This window comes from Muscardinus avellanarius, assembly GCF_963383645.1.
Source record: "Muscardinus avellanarius genome assembly, chromosome: 8".
NCBI lineage: Eukaryota > Metazoa > Chordata > Mammalia > Rodentia > Gliridae > Muscardinus > Muscardinus avellanarius.
Window position 1 is genome coordinate 37,580,469 of NC_137794.1, and position 25,689 is coordinate 37,606,157.

A 25,689-nucleotide genomic window follows, 5' to 3' on the forward strand; every position below is an offset into this window, starting at 1 on the left:
AGAAAATTTTAAAAATAGGGAGACTGTTTCTGTGCCAGTATTGAGAATGACCTAGGAAGATTTGAGAAAGCTCTGATTATTAATATATTTCAAAAATAATCTGTCAAAATGGCGGCAGAGAGAGAAAGGCTTGGCTTTGGTCAGGAAGCAAACAGCTATTGAAACTTAAGATTGACTTAGCTACATGTAATTAGCAAGTCAATAGGAGAGGAGAACCAGGCCTTTATCTAAAGACACATCTACATGATAAGCCAGCTGAGATGGTAGGAGGGGCTGACCTTCATTGGGGGAGGTACCTTACAGGGTAAGGGGAGGTACCTTACAGGGACTTTCACAATGTCTGAATCACATAAACAAGATGGAGGTCGTGGGTATAAAAAGTCCGGTCCACGTGTGATCCCATTTCGAGTCACCCCTCCATGCCAGTCTGGTATGGAGCTGTATTTCTATTTTCTGTATTTCTATCTTTCTAATAAACTTCTTTAATTCTTCAGCAACTGACCAAGCTATGCATATTTATTCTAAGCTTAGGACAAGAACCCGCGGTTTATTTCTGGTTTTGGTCGTTGTGGGTTTTGTTAATGGGTTGAGGGAAAGTGTATCCTGGGACCCTCACAGAGGTTCCTGGGGAACAATTTCCCCAAACCATACTCTCCCCAAAACTGTGACAGTTTCCAAATTTAAAAAATAATAAAATAGGTCTATGGATGTGGCTAGGAGGTAGAATGCTCCTGGCTCAATCTGTAGCACCATTTAAAAAGAAAAATAGCCAGGTATAGTGGCACATGCTTGTAATCCCAACATTTGGGAGGCTGAGACAGGAGGATCAGGATTCAAGGACAGCCCCAGCTACTACTTAGTGAGGCCCTATGCAATTCAGTGAAACCCTGTTTCAAAAAAAGAATAAAAAATAGGGCTGGGGGTATCGCTCCTGGGTTCCATCCCTAGTATAAATAAATAAATAAATAAATAAATAAATAAATAAATAAATAGCACCACAAAGTAAACTATGGGATGAAGAAAAAACCTATAAAATGGATGTAACTTTTTGCCAGCTACTCTTTCTGACAGAAGATCAGTATGTAGAATATTAAAGAACTCTGAGACAAAGGGATCGTTACTTCAAGGCCGCTTTGCAACTTAGGGAGCCACTCAGCAATAATCTAATTTAAAGTTAAAAAATAGCCGGGCATGGTGGCACATGCTTGTAATCCCAGAACTTGGGAGGCTGAGACTAGAGGATTGCACAGGTTTGAAGCCAGCCTCAGCTACTTAGTGAGGCTCTTTCAGCAGCTTAGTGAGACCCTGTTTCCAAATAAAATAATTAAATTAAGAAATTAAAAAAAGGCTCAGGGTGAAGCTTGGAGGAAGAAATCCCTTGGGTTCAATCTCCAGTACCTCCCTCCTGGCCAAAAAATAAATCTCCCAAAAACTTCAACACCAAAACAACAACAACCGAATATCCCAATCAGCAAGTAGATGAATGAACTAAACAGACACTTCTGAACAAATCAGTATAAATGGCCAACAATTATATAAAAAAATTCAACACCTCTGGCTATCAGGGAAATGCAAATCAAAATTACACTGAAATTCCATCTCCAGTCAGATGATAATCTTCAAGAATTCAAATAACAATTAATGCTGACTAGGATTCAAAGAAAAGGGAACCCTTATGCATTGCTGGTGGGAATCTCAACCAGTATAGCCACTATGGAAATCAGTATGGAGATTCTTCAAAACAAATAAATAAATTGGGGATGCTATCATATGATCCAGCTATACCATTCCTCTGTATACAGTCAAAGGAATTCAAGATAGTAAGTATACTTTGGAGTAAAGATTCCCAAGCTTATTGTCTTCTTTTCAGAAGGAAAATTACTCAGTTCTCCCCCTAAGTGCTTCCACTGCCCCTATTTTATTCAGTAGCTTCCATTTGCTCCTAAAGGCTACTACTACCCGTCAGCATCCTCACTCGGGAGTGGTATCACCGACTATAGGATCTATCCATTAGAGATACATACATCCCCATGTTTATAGCAGCACTGAATTTATGACAGCCAAATTATGGAACTAACCTAGGTGTTCATCAATGGATAAAGAAAATGGGATATATATATATATATATATATATATATATATATATATATATATACACATACACATACATATATATTTATATGCATACATATAAAACAATATATAAAGTTTTATTTAGCTATAAAGGATGAAATTTTGTCACTTGTAGGAAAATGGATGAAACTGTAGAGTATCATGTTAAGTGGAATAAGCTAGACTTGGAAAGCTGAGAGCCATATGTTTTCTATCTTATGTGAAAGCTAGAGAGAAAAAGTAAAACAAAGTGGACATCATGAAAATACAATGGAGATGAGTTGAGTAAGAGAGGGGGATGGTAGTGAGAAGAAAGGGCAAGGGGAGGAGGTACTGGGGAATAAGACTAGCAAAATTATGTTATGCGTGTATGAATAGGTCACAAATGAATTTCACTACTTATGTATAATATATAATGTACCAATAAAAGATAGTTTAAAATTTTGCTATATAAAAAAAACAGTGTTTAATTCAGGCATAAAGAATGAGCTATTCTAGTTCTGCGTGGCGGCACATGCTTAGAATCCAAGCATTTGGGAGGCTGAGACAGGAGGATCTTGGTTCAAGGACAGCCTCAGCTACTACTTTATGAGGCCCTTTGCAACTCAATGAGATCATGTTTCAAAATAAAGAATAAAAAAAAAATAGGACTGGGGGTGTAGCTAGGAGGTAGAATGCCCCTGGGTTCCATCCCCAGTAACGAGAGGGGAAAAAAAAAAAAAGCCTGATGTGGTGTAGACCTTTGTAATCCCAGTACTTGAGAGGCTAGGACAGGAGGATTTCAGAATTCAAGGGGATTCTCAGCAACTTAGTGAGATCCTGTTTCAAAACAAAAATAAGAAGGGCTGGGGATACAGCTTGGAGGTAGAATGTCCCTGGGTTCAACCTCCAGTACAAAATTAAAAAAACAAAACAAAGAGGGGGAAAAAAAGGACACGTTCCATATCTTTTATCCTTTTCAAGGACACCAGAGCAATAAAAGGAAAAATCAAAGGCATCTCAAAGGTTAGGGTTAGGGGTTAGGGGTTAGGGTAGAGGGAAAAGAAATCAAGGAAAGGAAAGAGGGTGGGAAAGAGAAATAATGGGAATAAAACTGATCAAATTATGTTTTACACACACACACAAATAGGCCACAATGAAACATTATTCTGTATAATTAAAAAGTAAAAAGAAAGCAGACAAGCCGGGTGTGCTTGTAATCCCCACACTTGGGAGGCTGAGACAGGAGGATCACGCAGGTTCGAAGCCAGCTTCAGCTGGCTTAAGAGACCCTGTCTCCAAATAAAATATAAGATAGGTAGAAGGCCCCTGGGTTCCATCCCACCTCTGAGCTACAACCCCAGCCCTTTTTTTTTTTTTTTTTTTTTTTGCAGGTCTGGGGATGGTACCCAGGGGCATTTTACCTCCAAGCTGCACCCCCTGCCCTAGGTTTTCCTTAGGGTCTCCCTATGTAGCTGAGGCTATCTGTGAACCGGGATCCTTCATTTTCAGCCTCCTCAATACTGGGATTACAAGCCTATGCCACCATGCCAGGCTTCCCACCCCTATTTTTTATTCTTTATTTTGTAATAACCTCTCACTAAGCTGCAAAGAGCCTAAGTAGCTGAGGCTGTCCTTAAACCTTGATCTTCCTGTCTCAGCTTCCCAAATGCTAGGATTATGAGAGTGTGCTACCACGCCCTGCTAAAAACTAGTGAAATTTGAACAAGGTCATTGGGTTAATCTTATATTGATATCAACTTCTTTTGGTGTGTGTGTGTGTGTCTCGCGCGCGCACGCACACGTGCACGCGTGTGTATTTTACTGGGGATTGAATCCAGGGGCATTCTATTCCTGAGATAGAGCTCCAGCCCCTTTTATTTAGTTTTGAAACAAGGTCTTACTAGGATACTGAGAATCTTGTTAAGTTGCTGAGGCTGGCCTCCAACCTGTGAGCCTCCTTCTCAGCCTCTTAAGTACTATTACAAGCGTGTACCACCATGCTCAGCCTGATACTGATTTCTCAGTTTTGAAAAGTGTACTATAATTAGAAAGCTCCTAACATTAGGGAAACTGGGCAAAGGATAAACAAGTCTCTCTCTGAACTAGTTTCATAACTTTTCTGTTAGTCTACAATTATTTCAAAATAAACTATAAAAAGAAAAATCATTTTATATATTTAACAAATATTGCTGAGCCAAATTTTTAAAAATTACTTGTAACAAGACTATCTGGCATCTAAAAGCATATTAATGAACGAAATCACTTAACCTCTCTGATGTTAATTTGTCAAATGAAAATAATTATACTTGCCTATTCCTTCTCAGATGATGGAAAATAACTTTGTGATTAAATAAGAAAATGATCAGGCGGGCGTGGTGGCGCACGCTTGTAATCCCTGTGCTTGGGAGGCTAAGGCAGGAGGATCACACAGATTCGAAGCCAGCCTCAGCTACTTAGTGAGGCTCTCAACCTAGTGAGACCCTGTTTCCAAATAAAATATAAAATAGGTCTGAGAGTATAGCCCAGAGGTAAAAGGCCTCTGGGTTCCACCCCCAGTACCACCAAAACAAACAAACAAACAAACAAACAAACAAACAAACAAATAATAAGAAAATGATCAAGTACAGTTGTTAACAGCATGAGGTATGCATCAAATGCCAGCTCTGCCATTTGCTAGCTCTATGTATCTCAGTAAGATATGTAATCCCTCCATTCCTCTACATAAAAATACTAGTAAACCGGGCGTGGTGGCGCACGCTTGTAATCCCCGCGCTGGGGAGGCAGAGACAGGAGGATCGCGCAGGTTCGAAGCCAGCCGCGCGCGCTGGCTTAGGAGACCCTGTTTCCAAATAAAAATGTAAAAATGGGTCTGGGAGTGTAGCCCGGAGGTAGAAGGGCTTCCAGGAACCCCAGTACCACAAAAAAAAAAAAAAAAAAAAAAACTAGTAAAAGCTGAACTCTAAGAGATTTTTGAAGATAACAGTAAATAATAAATATAAAACATATGACTTAGCATCTACTATAGATTGAGGGTTCCATAAAATTGAAGATATAAGATGGACATGGTGGTACATGCCTACAACACCAGTACTTGGGAGGCTGACATACGAGGATCACAGGCTCAAGGTCAGCCTTGACAATTCAGCAAGACCATTTCAAAATAAAAAAGGCTGCAAGGGTAGCTCAGCGGTAGACACTCCTGGGATCAATCCCCAGGATACATTTAAAAAAGATGGATGGTGTAACAGAATGAATGTTGAAAAAAGTAGGTACCATTCCTAACCTTAATACATTGTAAACTTAGGTATGCACATTCATAATTAAGAGAAGATGAAACTAAGTTTGGAAAATTCTTAGTGAAATAGATTTATGTTCAATACATCAACAAAAGAGTTCATCCAAAGTAAAAAAGAATGTTGAAGGTTTAATAAATACTTTAACACAGTTCAATGAAATAGTTTCAAAGCTATTATACCTCATCTATAGTTAATGTTTGGATTTTTCTAATGAAAAGATTTCATACAGTAATCACCTGACTCTGCAACCATCCTGAAGTTATCACATTAAAGTTGAAATTGTCAAATCAGTTACAAAAATGATTTTCTCTGTATTTCTATTATACCTGGGAATTATCTTTATTTCTTCATTTTTTTCCCTTGTGGTATTCAGGATTGAAGCCGGGGCAGGCAGGCCTCACACATGCTAGCAAGGTAAGTACTTTACTATTGATCTACATCCCCTGCCCTTTTTTTAAATTTCTATTTTGAGACAAGGTCTTGCTTTAAAAAAAAAAAAGGTATGAGGTCAAGAACCATGGAGAGTCATTCTATGTATGGCTCAGTAAATTATTCAGAGCCTCCTTTTTGAACAAGAATGTCTATCCAGGAACCTTAAACCTGCCCCACCATTGTGTTTGGGATTATAGGAGGCAGCCATATGAAGATGAAGAACTATTCTTGAAGAGTTGCTCAAGCTTATCTGAAACTTTTAATCCTCCTACTTCAGTTTTCTGGACAGCTGGAATTATAGGCATGTGCCACCATACCCAGCTTATCTGGAAATATTCTAAAGCCAGTATCTCTTCTCTAGTTTTATTCTTTATACAGCAACTGAAAACTCTTCACAGATATAACAAACAAAACTGTAAACTTACCAATACCTTGGGGCCGACTTAACCTTATAGGAGTAATTTCAACTTTTTGTACATGAGGTGGGTATTCTTTCCTAGAAAAGGAAATTTATATAGTTTTACTCAAATGAGAAATATAGTTTTCAAAATAATAAGCTAAGGGGATATTTACATTTATTAAGAGCTTGTTATATGAAATATATTATAAAAGAATAAAACTGTACTTAAGTTTAAAGCAAAAGATTCCCAAAGGTAGCAACTATTTCACTTAGACTTCTGTCAGCGCCCACTAAAGGCAGACTACAGGATATATAATAATAAATTTAGATTGTTATTCTTTCAAAGTAATCACTTTATTTTCTATCTTAAACTCTTTATTCCTTTTTATTTTATTTAAAGACAGGGCCTTACTGTGTTGCCTGGGCTGGTCTTGAACTCCTGGGCTCAAGTGATCCTTCTGCTTCAACCTCTCAAATAACTGGGATTACAGACACACTAGCATGGCAAGCTTTCCAAGGAGTCACTTTGGAAAACTCTATACATTTACTCAAATTTATAAACCTTTAGAATTTTTCTTATAGAACAGTCTATAATCAGTTTATTAAAATCACATTTAAAAATTTGTAGTACTTAAGCTGGGCGTGGTGGCGCACGCTTGTAATCCCCGCACTTGGGAGGCTGAGACAGGAGGATCACACAGGTTCGAAGCCAGCCTCAGCTACTGAGTGAGGCTCAGCAACTTAGTGAGACCCTGTTTCCAAATAAAATATAAAATAGGTCTGAGAGTACAGTCTAGAAGTAGAAAGCCTCTGGGTTCCACCCCCAGTACCACCAAAAAAAAAAAAAAAAAAAATATCCTAGTACTTAAAGTCTATTTTGAATAAAGAATTACCTAGCTTAATACTACTCAATTTGCCCAATTTAGCTGTAAATATTTTTAGTTACTTAAAACAAATCAATGAGAGGGCCAGGCGTGGTGGTGCACGCTTGTAATCCCCGCACTTGGGAGGGTGAGACAGGAGGACCGCACAGGTTCAAAGCTAGCCTCAGCTACTTAGTGAGGCTTTCAGCAACTTAATGAGAACCTCTTTCTAAATAAAGTATAAAATAGGTCTGGGAGTGTAGCCTGGAGGTAGAAAAGTCCCTGGGTTCCACTCCCAGTATCACACACACAAAAAATAAATTTAAATAAATTTTAAAAATCAATGAGCAAAGAAATAAATGCTGAATAAAATACTTGAGAATAATTCTAAAAACAGTACAAAATGTTATGTACAAAATCAGCAATTATGAAACAAGTATTTTAGTTTTGTAACATGACTGATTATATTGTAGTAGGAGATATAAGTACACTTGTCTAAAATATTAAACTGCTTTATCAGGCTTCATATATAACCAATTATAAACATAATCTGGAACTGCATGCCCTAAATACATCCACGTACGTCCAAATTATGCTGATTCTGGGGAAAAACAAAAGTCCTGGAGCTAGTTGTGGAATAAAAGAATTATATAAGCAGAATCGCAAAAAGTATAATAGTCCAGGAAACTCTTAATAGTTTTTAGATTCCTATCCTAAATAAAAGCTATTAAAAATTCCTGTTTTAGCTGGGCGTGGTGGTGCAGGCTTGTAATCTCAGCATTTGGGAGGCTGAGACCAGAGGATCGTGTTTCATGGACAGCCTCAGCTACTTAGTGAGGCCCTCTGCAATTTATAGTGAGATCTTGTTTTAAAATAAAGAATAAAAAATAGGGCAGGAGGTGTAGCTCAGAGGTTGAATGCCCCTGGGTTCCATCCCCACACGGTAAAAAAAAAAAAAAATTAAAATTCCTGTTTTATTTAACTCTGCATCAAAGGAGGCTTTTCTATGTATTTATAAGTTCACACAGTATTTTCTACTCATTACACATAATGTAATTACTTTAATTAAACAAAAGTCCTAAAGGCAGCTGGGCGTGGTGGTGCTTGTAATCCCCACACTTGGGAGGCTGAGACAGGAGGATTGCACAGGTTCGAAGCCAGCCTCAGCTACTTAGTGAGACCCTGTTTCTAAATAAAGTATAAAATAGGTCTGGGAGTATAGCCCGGAGGTAGAAAAACCCCTGGGTTCCACCCCCAGTACCACACACACACACACAAAGTCCCGAAGGCATTCATTTTCTTGTAAGAAATTTTTTTTATATTCCTACATTGTAAAAATCAAAGCAGTAAAAATGAAAACAAAAATATGAAAATGACAAAAAAACAGAACAAAAAACATTAGGAGTGGAGGTAGTAGTGTATTTAAAATAGCAGTTAGCATGTACTGAGCATACCTGCCAGGTACTGTTCTGACTGCTTTGTATCTATTAATTCCTTTATTCCCCCCAGTAACCTTATAAAGTATACATTATTGACACTTTGTAAATAAGGAAACTGAGGCTCAAGGTTAATTAACTTCCCTATGGTAAACGGTTATTTTATAATGGAATTTTTTTTTTAAGATTTGTGAGGATATAAGTAGTGAAGACAGAAATTTCGGCCGGGCCTGGTGGCGCAAGCTTGTAATCCCCACACTTGGGAAGCTGAGACAAGAGGATCGCATGGGTTCAAAGCCAGCCTCAGCTATATAGTGAGGCTCTCAGCAACTTAGTGAGACCCTGTTTCCAAATAAAATATATTTAAATAAAAAAAAGGTCTGGGAGTATAGCCCAGAGGTAGAAAGCCTCTGGGTTCCACCCCCAGTACCACCCCCCCCCCAAAAAACAGAAAGAAATTTGGCTTAGATGTCATGGTAGTAATGGTGCTACAAAAGGGTATGTTTTAATCTCCTAACTAAACTATATTAGAATTAAAATAAAATGTATGCTTCTGTAGTCTATATACTTTCACACTAAAAAATATAATACAACCTTATCTTTAAAATAATTGCTTTTAACCCTTAATTTTTATAACTCTATACTTGGGAAAATTAAAAATACCAACTTTAAAAAGTGACACAAAAGAATCATATTGGCAAAAATAACCACCAGCACTGATACAAAGAATAGTGCAAAATTAAAGTGACCTCTGGGCTCTTTAAGTTCTGCTGGAAAAAAGTAAGCTGACGATATTCTACAGATGCAAACATGGCTGCTTTAGAGGAAAAAGAATGACTTAGAGAGCACAATCAAGAATAAGAAGGATGAAGTGAAGAATCTACAGCTCAGTAAATTATTCAGGGCCTCCTAACATTCCTCCTTTTTGAACAAGAATATCTATCCAGGAATCTTAAGCCTGCACCACCACTGTGTTTTAGGATTACCAGAGGCAGAAGAATTAAGATGAAGAACTAGAGGAGTTGCATTCCTCTACCTTAGAGACATTCATCCACACCTGGACCCAAGTAAGACGACAAGACTCTGGACTGATGACACTTGAGAGATTATTGGGGAGATTATTGGCAGACTGTGATAGAGAGGCTTCAAGGTGGCCCCAATGATCCTTTATCTATCGGTATTTGTGCCAGTGTGCAGTTTCTTCCCACACTATAGCGCTGATCTCCTTAACCAATATGCTATATTGGAAATGATGGTAGGTGACTTTCTGAGCTTAGGTCATAAAAGACATCACATCTTCCAAAAAATGTAATAAAATGTAACACAAAAGCAATAAATCCAAAGCAAATATGGTATAATATTACGGTGAGCTCTCCAGGAACTTTGAGTGCCTCATATATATTTTAAGTTGTAGGAAATAAAAACAGTAGCCATTTAGAAAAACTAACAATCATTAGAAAAACAATTTGATGGTTACAGGGTGGTCATGAAATCTAGAAGTAAAGATTTCTTTTTTCAGTTTGAACGTGCTTGATTACTTATACTTGGGTATGCCAAAGCACAGTGAAAATAACTGACATAAGTCATATGAAGCAGCAAATCACACATGCATGTATAGTGATAAATGAAAATCTGGCTTTGAGAAACAATGGTCTTTGCAGTTTGACAGAATGCAGTGAGCTGTGCATGGCTAAAAAGGGCCAACACTGAATAAACCATGTGATATCCTCAGTTTTATAATGAACTGTGACATTAATAGTTAAATATATCCACCTCTGTTTTCAGGCTTGGTATCCTCCCTGTTCTCAATCTTTGTTATACTTCCCTATACAAAAACAAAGTTTTGTTTTTAAAAACATAATGGATAAATCACAAAAATAAAAGTATACATTGAGTTTAATACAGAAATATAAAACTTAAGATACAATTCCCTAGTCAAAAACTATCTTATTTCCTTTAAAACTGTTTAAATTAAAAAGAAAATCCCCCTTGGGGAGAGAGGGAGGGAGGGAAAGAGAGAGAGAAGGAGGGCAAGAGAGGGAGGAAAGAAGGAAAAGAGAGAAACAGGAAGGAAGGAAAAGAAAAATTGGAGGGAGGAAAGATTCTTCTGGCTAAATGATCTAAACTATAAATGAACATTAATTTCATAATCTGAGGGTTCCTTCTTTTTCGTGGTACTGGGGATTGAGCCAAGGGGCATTCTACCTCTGAGCTATACCCCCAGTTCTATATTCTTTATTTTGAAACAAGGTCACAATATGTTCCAAAGGGCATAAGTAGCTGAGGCTGTCAATGAACCTGGATCCTCCTGTCTCAGCCTCCCAAATACTGGGATTACAAGCATGTGCCACCACACCTGCTAGGAAGAAGATCCAGGAGTGCTCTACACTGACATACATCCCAAACCCTTTTTATTTTCAGACAGGATTCTTCTAAATTGCTCAGGCTGATCTCAAATTTGCAATCCTCCCGCTTCAGCTTCTTGAGCAGCTGGGATTACAGGCATGAGCCACTATGCCCCACTGTAGAAACAAATTCAAATTCCAAACTGGTGTGCAGCTCAGGCCTAGACTTTAACTTTTCAGTAGATTGTTTTTTCTGCTCAATACCAAGCAGGAGCAGCAAAGCTTGTCATCTGGTGTCTTCCTGTGTAGGTAAGCAGATTTTTGCTTCTTAGTGTTTGTTTTGTTTATACATTTTAGAAGCCCCACTTTATAAATCAAAAAATTTTACAAGTTACATAAAGTGAACTATACAATTCCTCTATCCATAACTATTCAAACATAATTTTGAAATCCTTTAGATGTAGAAAAGTTGGGAAGATAAAATGGTATTCCCTTATGACCTACATCACTATCACACTTGTGTCAAAACCCAGAAATCAATAGTGGTACACTATTATTCACTTAAACTCCCAACTTTGGCTCTTTCCAGCTATTCCATTGACATCCTTTATTTTGTTCCAGGATCCGAAGGTACTCTGAGGTAAGTCATCACGTCTCCTAGTCTGCTCTCTGTGCTTCTTAGCCATCCACTGTTTTTTATGACCTGGATACCCAAGAAGAAAACTGGTCAAATAATTTACAGAATGCCCCCCAATCTACAGTTGTGTGATGTTTCCTAATGATTAGATATGTCTGAGATGGAGACATATCAGACACTAAGTGCCCTTCTCATCACATATCAGGGAAGATGGTATCAATATGACTTCTTATTGGTGATAACCTTGGTCTATTGCCTAATCTTATTGTCTTTACTGGGATTTTCTACTCTTTTTACTTCCATACTCCATTTGGAAGCAAGACAGTAAGTTTAGCCCATACTCAAAAGCAGCGAGAGAGCCAGGTGTGGTGACGCACGCTTGTAATCCCCATGCTTGGGAGGCTGAGACAGGAGGATCACGCAGGTTCGAAGCCAGCCTCGGCTGGCTTAAGAGACCCTGTTTCCAAATAAAACATAAAATAGGTCTGGGAGTACAGCCCAGAGGTAGAAGGCCCCTGGGTTCCAGTACCACAAAAAAAAAAAAAAAAAAAAAAAAAAAAAAGCAGTGAGGATATTACTTCCCCGCCTATCAGTGCTGGGGTTAAACCAAAGACCTGTCTGCCAGGAAGAGAGTGAGGGTGATTAAACTCCACTTTCTGAAAAGGGAGTATCTACAATATTACCTGGAATTCTTCTGCAAAAAACAGATAATTTTATGCAACTTATAAAATCTGACTAGAAAGTTGTCCAGCACTGATTGGGAAAAGTATTTATTTCAAAATTGCTGAAATACAGCTGGGCATTATTGAAATACAGCTGGACCTGTAGCGTACATTTGCAATTCCAAGAGATGGGAGACTGAGACAGGAGGATTACAGGTTCACAGCCAGCCTCAGCTACTTAGCAAGGCCCTCCACACTTAGTGAGACTCTGTTTCAAAATAAAGGATAAAAAATAGGGCTGGGGCTGTAGCTCAGAAGTAGAATGTCTCTGGGTTCTAGTAGCACTACAATAAAAATTTTAAAAATTGCTGAAATGCTTCAATAAACACAAGATTTATTTACATTTGTATGCCAGGTATGGTGGTACTTGGTACCGAGGCAGGAGGATCACAGCTTCATGGCCTGTTTCAGCTACTTAGTGAAGCCCTCTGCAACTCAGTGAGACCCTGTTTCAAAATAAAGGATGAAAAAAATAGGGCTAGGGTACAGTTATGAGGTAGAATGCTCCTGGGTTCAATCCCCAGCACTGAAGAAGAAAAAAAACAAACCAGATTTATTTACATTAGTATGATTCAGCAGTGCTCATTTTAGCCTTAGGGTTGTATTCCAATTGTTACCCCTCCTGTCATTCACTATGGTAAAATACATATACCATGAAATTTACAAAAATATGTGACAGTTTACTACTTTTTGTCACCCATGCTACCTATCTCCATACAGTCTAGTTTTAGTATATGTAATACTCAAGAAAGCACCTTTTTATTTATTTACTTAATTATAGTTACAGCTTGGGTTCTGATACCACATTGATTGGATTTTGCGTTTTCTCTAACACAGCCCTAGAATAAGTCAACTGTCCATGTTTCTTTTATCGTAGAGTACAATTTATAAACCAAGACCTGGGCAGGGTTTTTTTTGTTTTTGTTTTTGCTGGTCTGGAGATAGAACCCAGGGGCATTCGACTTCTGAGCTACACTCCTGCCCTATTTTTTTTTTTTTTATTCTTTATTTTGAAACAGGGTCTAAGCTGCGGTGGCCCTAAGTAGCTGAAGCTGTCCGTGAACCATGATCCTACTGTCTCAGCCTCCCAACCAAGTACTGGGATTACAAGCCTGCCACTACGCCCGGCTACAACAGTTTAATCTTTTTTTTTTTTCTTTTGGTGGTACTGGTGTTCCTGCAAGCCTTCTACCTCCGGGCTACACTCCCAGACCTATTTTTATATTTTTGAAACAGGGTCTCTTAAGCCAGCAAGGCTGGCTTCGAACCTGCGCAATCCTCCTGTCTCCGCCTCCCAAGCATGGGAATTACAAGCATACACCACCACGCCCGGCCAGTTTAATTTAAAAAAAAAAAAACAAAAAACAAAAGAAATCTCCCAATTTAAAGCCAGGTGTGGTGGTGCACCACAGGAGAATAGTGAAGGTTCAAAACCAGCCTCAGCTACTTAGTGAGGCTCCCAGCAATTTAGTGAGACCCTGTTTCCAAATAAAATGTAAAATAGATCTGGGAGTGTTTCCCAGAAGTAGAAAGCTCCTGGGTTCCTTCAGTACTACACAAACACACACACACACACACACACACACACACACACAAAATCTCCCAATATTTATTCTAACCAAGAACTTCTTGCATGTGAAATACTTTGGGATAGCTCACACATCTACTTGCTACTTTTATAAATTATGTCTATGTCTTTATCTTGTGCTTTTTTTTTTTTTTTTTTGGTGGTACTGGGGTTCCTGGAAGCCCTTCTACCTCCGGGCTACAATCCCAGACTATTTTTTTTTTTTTTTTTTTTTTGGAAACAGGGTCTCTTAAGCCAGCGGCTGTCCCAAGCACGGGGATTACAAGCATGTGCCACCACGCCCAGCTATCTTGTGCTTTTATTCAGCCTTTTATTTAGCCTTTATTCTGTCTTTCTAATCATTAATCCTATCTTATTTGTTATTTACCAGGAATAGTGATCCAAACCTGTACTACCAGTACTTGGAGAAGCAGAGACAGAAAGATCACAGATTCAAAGCCAGTCTCAGCAATTTAGCAAATCCTAAGCAACTGAATGTGACTGTTTCAAAATACAAAATAATAAGGGCTGGAGGTGTAGCTCGGAGGAAGAACATTCCTGGGTTTAATCTGTACAAAAACAAAAAAATCCTAAAATCTATTCTTGAATCATTTTCCTCCCTCATTTATCTTGTGGCTCTAAACACACCTTCACTTGCAAACTGTTATTTTATAATCTGATTCTTATAATCAACATAGTAAACTGGGCTTTAATTTCGATTCCAAATGTCTCATTAAATATATTCAGCCAGCCAGGAGGCACATACCTGTAGTCCTAGCTACTTGAGGGGCTAAAGGTAGGATAGAAAGTTTAAGGCTAGCCTGAGAAACTTAACAAGACATAAACTCAGTGGTAGAGTGCCTCTGAGTTCAACTGCCAATATCTATCTCTCTATCTATCTCTATCTCTATCTCTCTCTCTCTCTCTCTCTCTCTCACACACACACACACACACACACACACACACACACACACACACAGCTGGGCATGGTGGCATAAACTTTTAATTCTAGTACTTAGGAGGCTGAGATAGGAAGATCGTGGAGACTGCTTCAAAATAAAGAATAAAATAGGGCTGGGGGTATAACTCGGAGGCAGAGTGGCCCTGGGTTCAATTTTCAGTACCGCAAACAAAATAAACAACCCCAAACCCAAAAATAGTCAACCTGATTATAATTACAATTAAAACAGCTAACAAACTTCATGTTTTCCTTTCATTTTATTAGTTTTTCAATTTGTACTATTTGATTCTTTTCTATTTTTATAAAATTTACTATTCATTTATCCCTCCACCACACTTTCCACTTAACAAGGGAATAACTACTTTCTCTTTCAATTCTTAGTGCAATTGCATTATCAATTTTTCATTAACATGTTATCAAGATTCCAGAGGCTGGAGGTATAATTCAGTAGTAGAGCATGTATGTGAAAGGCCCAGGGTTCAATCATCATTACCACACACAAAAAAAATTTCCTAATATTATCACAAACAATATCCTGTTATTTCTCAAATGGAATGAGATCTTATATTTTCCCACCTAACCCCACCAAAAAGGCCCCTCCCAAAATGAAGCCTTTATTTTCCGACCTCTTCAGAAAAGACCAGTTTTGCTTTTCTACCTCCCCAATCCCTAAATCTTGCTTAGATAACTTTGAGAGGTTACACATTATTACTAATTTTCCTTTGTAGCTCATCTCTAGAAAATGTCACATGTTTGGCTTTACTTGAACTGTCATCTACTTAATCTTTAAATTGTGCTAATTACAAAAATACAGAAGATTGTGCTTAAAAAGCTCAAACATTTCCCTACCTAAAATGCCAAAGCTTTTATTCTGCTAATATAAAATCCAAACTCTTCAAATCAGTTTATAAAGGCCTTTCAGGACCTAGGTCCCAGTCCATTTAGTAATAATCTTTCACTTTTCTAGCTTCTAACTGTAATGGACCTTTTTTCTGTTCTTTGAACATGCTAAACTCATTCCTACAATAGTATCATCTTTTCACACTTAGCTCTCAGTTAAATGTTAGCTGAACAGTAGTAAAGAGTATTCCTGAACATGCAATCTAACGAAACTATATTGTCAACTTATAACACCATCATCCATTTTTTTCTATATGAAACGTATTTCAAGTTTTACTTGTACATTATCAGTTTTTATGTATCTGAATGTCAACTACAGAAAAGCAGAGATCTTGTATGTTTTGTTCATCATTATATTCTTATGGCTATACCATTATTACTAGGTACTCCATAAATACATGAAATTAATGAAAGGACATATATAAAAGGTGTCATATGTAATTAGAATTATATTTATCAGATCAAACAATTTTACAAATAGTTATACAAGGATGGCAATGTTGTAAAAATCAATTACAGGTTATTATGTGGAGTCACTGTATTAATTCAAAAATAATGCCAGGTGATAAATATAATTCAAGAATCTGAAAAGGTTGGCTAAAAGCTGAATATGCTCAGATTCTCTTGTCTGCTTACTGTACCTAGTCTTTTCCTAGTACTAACATATTCCCTCTCTCCCTCCCACTGCAGATAAAATCCAGGGGTATTCTACCTCTGAGCTACCACTCAGCCCTATCTTATTTTTTTTGCGGTACTGGGGATTGAACCCAGGGGCATTCTACCTCCAAGCTACATCCCCAGCCTATTTTTTATTCTTTATTTTGAAATAGGGTCTGAGTTGCAGAGGGCCTCACTAAGTAGCTGAGGTTCTCCATGAACCTAGATCCTCCTGTCTCAGCCTCACAAACTGCTGAGATTACAAATGTGCACCACCACACCACACCCAGCTCTTATTTTACTTTTTATTTTGAAACAGGGTCTCGCTAAATTGCTGAGGCTGGTCTCAAGCCTGTGATTCTGCCTGTCAACTTCCCAGTTACCTATTTTCTTCTTTTTTTTTGGCGGGTTTGGGGATGGAACCGAGGGGCATTTGACCTCCAAAACATACCCCCTGCCCTATTTTTTATTTTTTATTTTGAAACAGGGTCTCACTAGGTTGCAGAGAGCCTCACTAAGTAGCTGAGGCTATCCACAAACCGTGATCCTCTGGTCTCAGCCTCCCAAATGCTGGGATTACAAGCATGTGCCACCATGCCCGGCTACCTATTTTCTTTACAGTATGATACAGTCAAAGTTGGGCTGGGTGGTACATGCTTGTAATCCCAGCAACTTGGGAAGCTGACACAGGAAGACTGCAAGTTTCGGATGAATGAATGTATGAACTTAACAAGACTGACTAAAATAAAAAAATAAAAAGGCTGGGAGGTATAGCTAAGTGCTCGCCTAGTGTTTAAGAGATAATGGGTTCAATTCCCAGTACATACATATGTACTTACATACATTCATACATTCATACATATGGCTGGGGATGTAGCTCAGTAGTTGAGTATCCTCATGTTCAATCATCAGTACTGCCCTCCCCCCAAAAAAGTCAAGTCATTCTTTCTTAACCCTGTTTATTCTTCTTAAAAAAAAAAAAAAAGTCAGCCCAGGCGAGGTGGCACACACTTGTAATCCCAGCATTTAGGAGGCTGAGACAGGAGGACTGAAGCCAGCCTCAGCTACTTAGTGAGGCTCACAGCAACTTAGTGAGACCCTGTTTTCAAATAAACTATAAAACAGGTCTGGGAGTATAGCCCAGAGGTAGAAAGCCTCTGGGTTCCATGCCCAGTACCACCCAAAACAAAACAAAACAAAAGTTGCCCTTTGCAACTCAGTGAGACTCTATTTCAAAATAAAGAATAGACAGGCATCGTGGCGCACGATGGTAATCCCCACGCTTGGGAGGTGGAGACAGGAGGATAAGACAGGAGGATTGCACAGGTTCGAAGCCAGCCTTGCTGGCTTAGGAGACCCTGTTTCCAAATAAAAAAATATAAAAAATAGGTCTGGGAGTATAGCCCGGAAGGAGAAGTAAACCCCACCCCCCCAAAAAAGAATAAAAAATAAAGCTGGGAGTGTAGCTCAGTGGGTTCCATGCCCAGTATCACCAAAAAAAAGTCTTTCAGAGATGTAGCTCAGTGGCAGAATACTTACCTAGCACATCCAAGGCCCTGTGTTTGATCCCCAGCACCACAAGAATAATAAATAAGAGTCTTTAATTCACTCTTCTCAAATATTTAGTCTAGTAATAAACTTTAGAATCAGTCAAATTTCTTAAACTCACTGAGATTTTTAATCAAATAGTATTGATATCACTTTATTTTTAAAGAGTAATGGCTCATAGAGCATAAATTCCTACCAAATAGGAACATAATCTATGCCTCAAATTAGATTATATATATATATGATTATGTATTACCAATTTTATTACCAGAAATATAACTGTAGGTGCTACTGTGAATAAGATTTTTGCCTTTTCAACATATACATCAATTAATTAGAAATAAAATTAATACTAGTCTTGTAGCCTATCAACTTGACCAATTTTCACTAGTTCTAAAGTCTCAGGTGACCCTCTTATAACCCTAGGGGGAAAAGTATTATCTGCATGTCATTTTATTTTTATACACCTTGAGGCAAAAACTTAGTGTTACTATAAATTGGTTGCATATATCTAAAATGATCAGGCAGTATTAAAAACATTAGGAAGCATTAAAAGCATTAGCTTGGTCCAAAGAATCTTTTTTCAGAGATTTATTCTAAGAAGTGCTGTTAAAGAGTTATATGCAAAGTTGATAATCAATTTGTTTTATTATTAGTGAAAAACAAGCCAGGCACGGTGGCGCACGCTTGTAATCCCAGCAATCAGGAGGCTGAGTCCAGAGGATCGCAGTTCGCGGACAGCCTCAGCTATTTAGTGAGGGCCTCTGCAACTCAGTGAGACCCAGTTTCAAAATAAAGAATAAAAAATAGGGCAGGGGGTATAACTCGGAGGTCGAATGCCCCTGGGTTCCATCCCCAGACCCTCAAAAAGAAAAAAAAAAAAAAAAAGTGAAAAACAACTAGAAATGGCCAATTAGGTAAATAAAATATGAACATTTGGAAGACAAGTTATTATTCACTCTTTAAAAGTTACCTTTTAAGCCGAGCATGATGTTGCATGTTTGTAATCCCAGTCCTTGGGAAGCTGAGACAGGAGAAACCCAGTCTGTGGATACTCAGCTATAGTGATGCCCTCCATTACTTAGTGAGACCTTGTTTCATAATAAAGAATAAAAATATAGGGCTGGGAGTGTAGCTCAGAAGTAGAATGCACCTAGGTTCAATCCCTCAATCACACATACACACACACACAAAATTACCTTCTAGAAACCAACTTAATAATAGTGAAAAAAGCTGAGCATGGTTATACAGGCCTGTAATCCCAGTACTTGGGAGGCTGAGACAGGAGAATGGCAGGTTTAAAGACAGCCTCAGCAAGCAGTGAGACTCTCCATCAACTTAGCAAGACACTGTTAAAAAAAAAACCAAAAAACAAAAAGCCAGGCATGGCAACGCATGCCTGTAATGCCAGTATTTTGGAGGCTTAGACAAAGAATCCCAGTTTGTAAACAACCTCAGCTACTCAGTGAGGTCCTTTGCAACTCAGTGAGACCCTGTTTCAAAATAATGGACCCTGGGTTCCATCCCCAGTTTAAAAAAATAGGGCTGAGCCTGGCATGGTGGCGCATGCTTGTAATCTCAGCACTTGGGAGGCTGAGACAGGAGGATCACGCAGATTCAAAGCCAGCCTCAGCTACTGAGGCTCTCAGCAACTTAGTGAGACCCTGTTTCTATAAAAGTATAAATATGTCTAGAAGTATACCCAAGAGGTAGAAAAGCCCTTAGGTTTCACCCCCAGTACCACACAAAAAAGTAAAATAAAATAAAAATAGGGCTGAGGGTATAGCTCACAGGTAGAATGGCTCTGAGTTTGATCTCTAGTACCAAAACAAAAATAAAATAGGGACAGGAGTAGAGTTTGAAGGTAGAATGTCCCTGGGTTCCATCCCCAGTATCAAAAAAGAAAAGAAAAAAATAAACACTGGTAAAGGTTAAGGACATACTCTTAGATAACTTACCACTATTATGTTAAGTATATTAAAAAGTACATAAGGAAAAAATCAGAAAGAAGTACATCAAAATCTGAACAATTTTCTATTCTGAAAACTTTTTTTGTGTGTATGGTACTGGGGTGGGGGGGGGCTTCTACCTCCAGGGTATACTCCCAGACCTATTTATTTACTTACTTACTTACTTACACACCCTATAAGTAAACATTTATTACTTCCTATGCCTTAATCTTATTCTTTTCATTTTTGTACCTTTTTTGTTTCAAAATATTGACACATTGTAATAATATGAAATAAATTCTAAATAAAAAAAATCAACCACTATGTGTTTCAGTTTTAAAATGTCAGTAGATTTTTCTTCTTTTTTTGTGGTACTGGAAATGGAACCCAGTGGTATTATATTCTACCTTTGAACAACACCCCCAAGCTCTATTTTCTTTTTTTTATTTTTTATCTTGAAACAGGGTCTCATTAAGTTGCAGAGAGCCTACTAAGTAGCCGAGGCTGTCTGGTACAGCAATGCTCCTGTCTCCGCCTCCCAAATGCATGCACCACCACGCCCGGCTCTTATTTTTTTTAATGGTAGTACCGGTGATTGAACCCAGGGGCATTCTATGTCCAGGCTATATCCCTCATTCTTTTTTACTTTTTTTGTTTTGTTTTTAATCAGGTCCTAGGTTACTAAAAGTCTTGCTGAATTGCTAAAGCTGATCTCAAACCTGCGACTCTCCAGTATCAGCCTCCCAAGTACTGGGAATACAGGTATGTGCCACCACACTCAGCTTAGATTCTTTATCTAGGGAGAGGAAAACAAAAGAGTTCATATACCAAACTACAACATACTCTAGGTTGCTGGTACTATCACATAAACTGTATGCACAACCTATCTGGCATCAAGCAGAAAAGAATTTGACCTATTCAAGCTGTCAAAGTCACCCAAAATATAAAGAACTGGAAGCAATTAAAAAAAAAAAAAAAGATAACAAGCTCTGGAGCTTGTTATTTATTGTTCATTCTATCTGGGTTGTAAGTTTACAACATATTTCGATGTGCTCAGTATATGGTAAAAGTGGTAGAGAAACAAAGACAGCAAGCTTTTACAACTACCTAGCTTTTATTAGATAAACCACTGTCTTAAGAATAAATCATTCTTTTAGAGATTTATAGTTCCTTATACGGTAAAGAGTAAAGATAGTAGATGTATTATTATTCACAAGTGGGAGTGGTTTACTATTCACAAGAGGGAAGAAGTGGCTTACTTGAATAATTTACAAGCTAAAATCTAGTGATAATACCAAGTTCTTCCTACTTCATCTCTGATTAACATAAAATATACATACATACATACACACATACATATATATATATACATACACACATACAAAAAAAAAATATATATATATATATATTTTTTTTTTTTTATAGTTTTCCTCGCTATGTAGCTGAGGCTGTCCGTGAACTGCAATTTGGCCTCCCAAATGCTGGAATTACAAGCCACCACGCCTGGCCCTATGTTAAAGATCCCAGAGTTTACAAACTAAATTCAGCCTAACAACAACTAAACTCCCAAGGAAAGCACTTGTGTACTTTTATAAATACTTGCTTCTTTACATCTAGTTTCCAAAACCTTTAGCAGGCTGAGGTAATCTTAGCACAAAAGACTGAAAATTTTTCAATATCTATTACTGTTTAGAACTTTTCCACTTAATGTATATGTCAGTTTTAAATAATTATCTCACCTGTTCCTCAAAGAACTCCTTTAAAATTGGGCAAATATTATCCACATTTTATACCATGAAATAAGTCTTCTCACGAAGTGCCTGAGGCTGTGCAATCCTCCTGTCTCAGCCTCCCAAGTCCTGGCGTTACAAGTGTGCCCCACTAGGCTGGGCTATAATTTGTCAATTTTCTGATTCCTATTCCAGCATTACTCCAAAAAGAATCTAAGCTACAAAAAGATAGGAACCTCTGTCTGTTCCTAAAAGAGGGCCCACTGTATACTAGCATTTAAATATTTGCTGAATTTTATCAGTGAATAAATTCCTACTACAGAAATATACATAAGCCAAAGCAATGAAAAAGAATCATAAACCTTCCACAGTATTGTGAAAAAAATCTAAGATCCTTCATATTTTGTTCATAAGAGTGGCTACATTTTAATTACTATACAACACATGAAAAGAATGTATTTATTTGGATACAACAAGAGACTGTTCTATATATAATTATAAACTTATTTAACATATTTTAACAGTTTAATAAAATAATAACCTTATTAAAAAGTAGTCACTTAGCCTGGTGGCACACTCTTGTAATCCCAGTATTTGGGAAGCTGAGACAGGAAGGATGGCGGTTCACAGACAGCCTCAGCTACTTAGTGAGGCCCTTTGCAACTCAGTAAGACCCTGTTTCAAAATAAAGAATGAAAAATAGGGATATGGCATCTATCGGAGGTAAAATGCCCCTTGGTTCCATCCCCAGTACTGCAAATAAATAAATAATAAATAAATAAATAAATAAATAAAACAAAAAGTAGTCACTAATGAGTAAAAAGTTAAGATATAAAATTATTCACCTATATATGACAAATAATGATTGACTCAAAGAAAAAGACTGATACGATGGGAAAATACATCTTTCAGGAAATAGGTAGTAAAATATGTTCACAATTATAAAATGCATTTAAAATTTTTGTTTAAAAATCATTTTTAAATCTACTGAAACTTGGTGTTCATGAAGATGGAAAAATTTTTACAAAAAATAACATTTCTCTTTACATCCTAAACATCTTTAAACAAAATTAAAGAGCTGAAATTATAGAATTAAATAAAAGCTGTGTGTGGTGGCACACACTTGTAAGCCAGCATTTGAGAGGCTGAGACTAGAGGATCGTGGTTCCCAGGCAGCCTCAGCTACTCAGTGAGGCCCTCTGCAACTTAGTGAGACCCTGTTTCAAATTAAAGAATAGAAAATAGGGCAGGGGGTATAGCTCAAAGGTCAAATGCCCCTGGGTTCCATCCCCAGATCCGTAAAAAAAAAAAAAAAAAAAAAAACCTAAATAAAATGATGATATGTCCCTTTTTAACACCAATTATATGAAAGTAATGTTTTAATACAAGGGCTCTTAACTTGGTTAGGAGGCGGAAAGGCAGAGTTCACAAAAAATTTCTGAGAATCTCATAAAAGCATGAAAAGATACACACACACACAAAGAAAAATATCTTCATACTTATCAACTGGAGAAGCTACTTTTGCAAACACTTGCTTTAGAACCATTATAATCATTTCACTATTCAAAGAAATATGTATTAGTAAAAGTTTTATTCTATATATTTACATTATTCAAAAATTAGAAAGTTGACCATGAAACTGTTACAAATTTAGGGGTCAGACTAGAAAACATTTGATGTTTAAAGTGTGTGTGGGGGGGTTGTTTTTATTGTTTTGTAGTTCTGGGGATGGGAGCCAGGGGCATTCTGCCTCTGAGCTACACTCCCAGCCCTACTTTTTTTTTATTCTTTATTTTGAAACCAGGTCTCACTGAGTTGCAGAGGGCCTCACTAAGTAGCTGAGGCTGTCCGGGAACTGTCATCCTCTGCTCTCAGCCTTCCAAATGCCACTACGTCCAAATGCCACTACGTCCAAGCATGTGCCACTACATCCAGCTTGATGTTTAAACTCCAAACTTAAGATGTTCTAATTTCTATTCCCCAACACACTCTACCTGAGTAAAATGAAAAATAGGAGTAGCACTAATGATATAAATGAAAGTAACTTTATTATCAAGTGACTGAAACATTACATTTTTAAAGGAAAGTAGCCACGCATCAGCAAAAATACATAATAAACACTGATCAAAACTATGAAATATGCTGAACCACCACATTCATAAGCCCAAACATCATGTTGTAACTGTTTATTATGTTTCCTTTTATTAAAATAAAAAGCTTTAAGGGATGTGGATGTAGCCCAGTGGTAGAACGCTTGCTTAGAATGCACAAAGTCCTAGGTCTGATTCCTGGCACCACAAGCAGGAAAAGATAATACACTTTAATGATGAACTCTAATTCAATAAATATTTTTCCAACATATAAATAATCTTGTATTTTACTGCTATAGTCATGCTCTAATTTCATCAATATTAAGCTTACCTTTCTTTTCGGTCCGGATTGCTTAAAACATAAAAAAGAAAAAAATGTAAGAGGCAAGACCTCACTATTGATATAACATCGTAGTTGTATTAACTGTAGTCAATAAGGCAAAACTATAATATGATTGACTTGTTTTAAAGATGTTTTATGTATATTCTATAGTATATTTTAAGTCTTGTCTGAATTGTTTTTCAATTTTTGGCAAGACACAAAATTTAATCTAATTAAATCTAAATTTAATTTGATAAATCATATATACTTAACAGAAAGAAAGATGGATATATAAAAAGGTAAATTCTTGAAAGCACTTATGTATCAAACATTCGAAGATACATTTTATTTTAGGACAGCTTTATAATCTTTCAGAACAATGACATTTCCTGAAAGTTATAAAATTTTTAGTGGTTCAGATGTGATTATTTGCTTTTGAGTAAACAAAGATATTTCAAGTTTAAACTTTTCCATAAAAGCCTTAGGATAAATATCACATATTATTTCAGAAACAAGGAAAGGGCTAGGATTAAAAATTATAGTCAATTATCATAAATAAGATGTATAAGTCTATATTTTCCACAGTTCATGAAACTTCAAAAAACTATTAATATCATTTACTCAAGGAGAAAACAAAATTCACATTCTGAAATTATTTGTCATTAAAGAGAAGCTAGATATTAAGAGCTGTCTGTAAACATAGTTTACAAAACTCTTCAAATCTCTATACTAACTCTTATATTTCTATCATGTGGAATACATTTAAAAATAATTTAGTCCCAGCAAATTTTAAAAGAAATATAACTTGTCTTTATATAAATATTCAAAAGAAAACACACAGTTAACACTTTTTCAACAGCTAGGAAGAGAATCATTACAAGCTTATGTTAATCTATCTGAAATTCTGCTATTAAAAATTATATGAAATAAATCTATATTGAGCTTGACGTGGTGGCGCACGCTTGTAATCCCCGCGCTTGAGAGGCTGAGACAGGAGGATCGCACAGGTTCGAAACCAGCCTCAGCAGTTTAGTGAGGCTTTCAGCAACTTAGTTAGACCCTGTTTCCAAATAAAATACAAAATAGGTCTGGGAGTGTAGCCCGAAGATAGGAAGCCTCTGGGTTCCATCCCCAGCACCACAAAAAAAATAAACAAATAAAATAAATCTATATTGAGTAAATGACAAAAAATGATGCAATATCATCATACTCATTAAAGTCAGTGAAGCAAAATATAAACATCAAAGTTTAAAATATGAGCTATCTTATTCTATGTATTCATTTTTTTATGGAGCTATATTTCCTGGAAAAGTAAAACTAAAATCAAAAGTTAAGCATTAAAAGCTAATCACTGTTGGGCCGGGCGTGGTGGCGCACGCTTGTAATCCCTGCACTTGGGAGGCAGAGACAGGAGGATCGCGCAGGTTCGAAGTCAGCCGCGTGCGCTGGCTTAGGAGACCCTGTTTCCAAATAAAAATGTAAAAATAGGTCTGGGAGTGTAGCCCAGAGGTAGAAGGGCTTCCAGGAACGCCAGTACCACCAAAAAAGGAAAAAAAAAAAAAAAAAACAAAAAAAAACTAATCACTGTTGAGCCTAAGAAGTGAAAAAAGTTTAATACTTTCACATTTTTTTATGGTTCTGGGAATGAAACTCAGAGACTTTTCTACCTCCAGGCTATACTCCCAGACTTATTTTATACTTTATTTGGAAACAAGGTCTCACTAAATTGCTGAGAGCCTC

The 25,689-nt window shown here is 37.2% G+C and overlaps 1 protein-coding gene across 1 annotated transcript in view; it reads right to left on the reverse strand.

Annotated features, from left to right (window-relative positions):
* Nucleotides 1–25,689, reverse strand: part of SENP6 (SUMO specific peptidase 6) — a gene marked incomplete at both ends in the record, with an annotated part of 96,151 nt that overhangs the window by 34,606 nt on the left and 35,856 nt on the right. Inside the window, one exon of the mRNA XM_080700507.1 lies at nucleotides 6,248–6,318. Within this exon, the coding sequence (XP_080556633.1) occupies nucleotides 6,248–6,318 (71 nt within the window). The remainder of the gene's footprint in view (nucleotides 1–6,247; nucleotides 6,319–25,689) is intronic.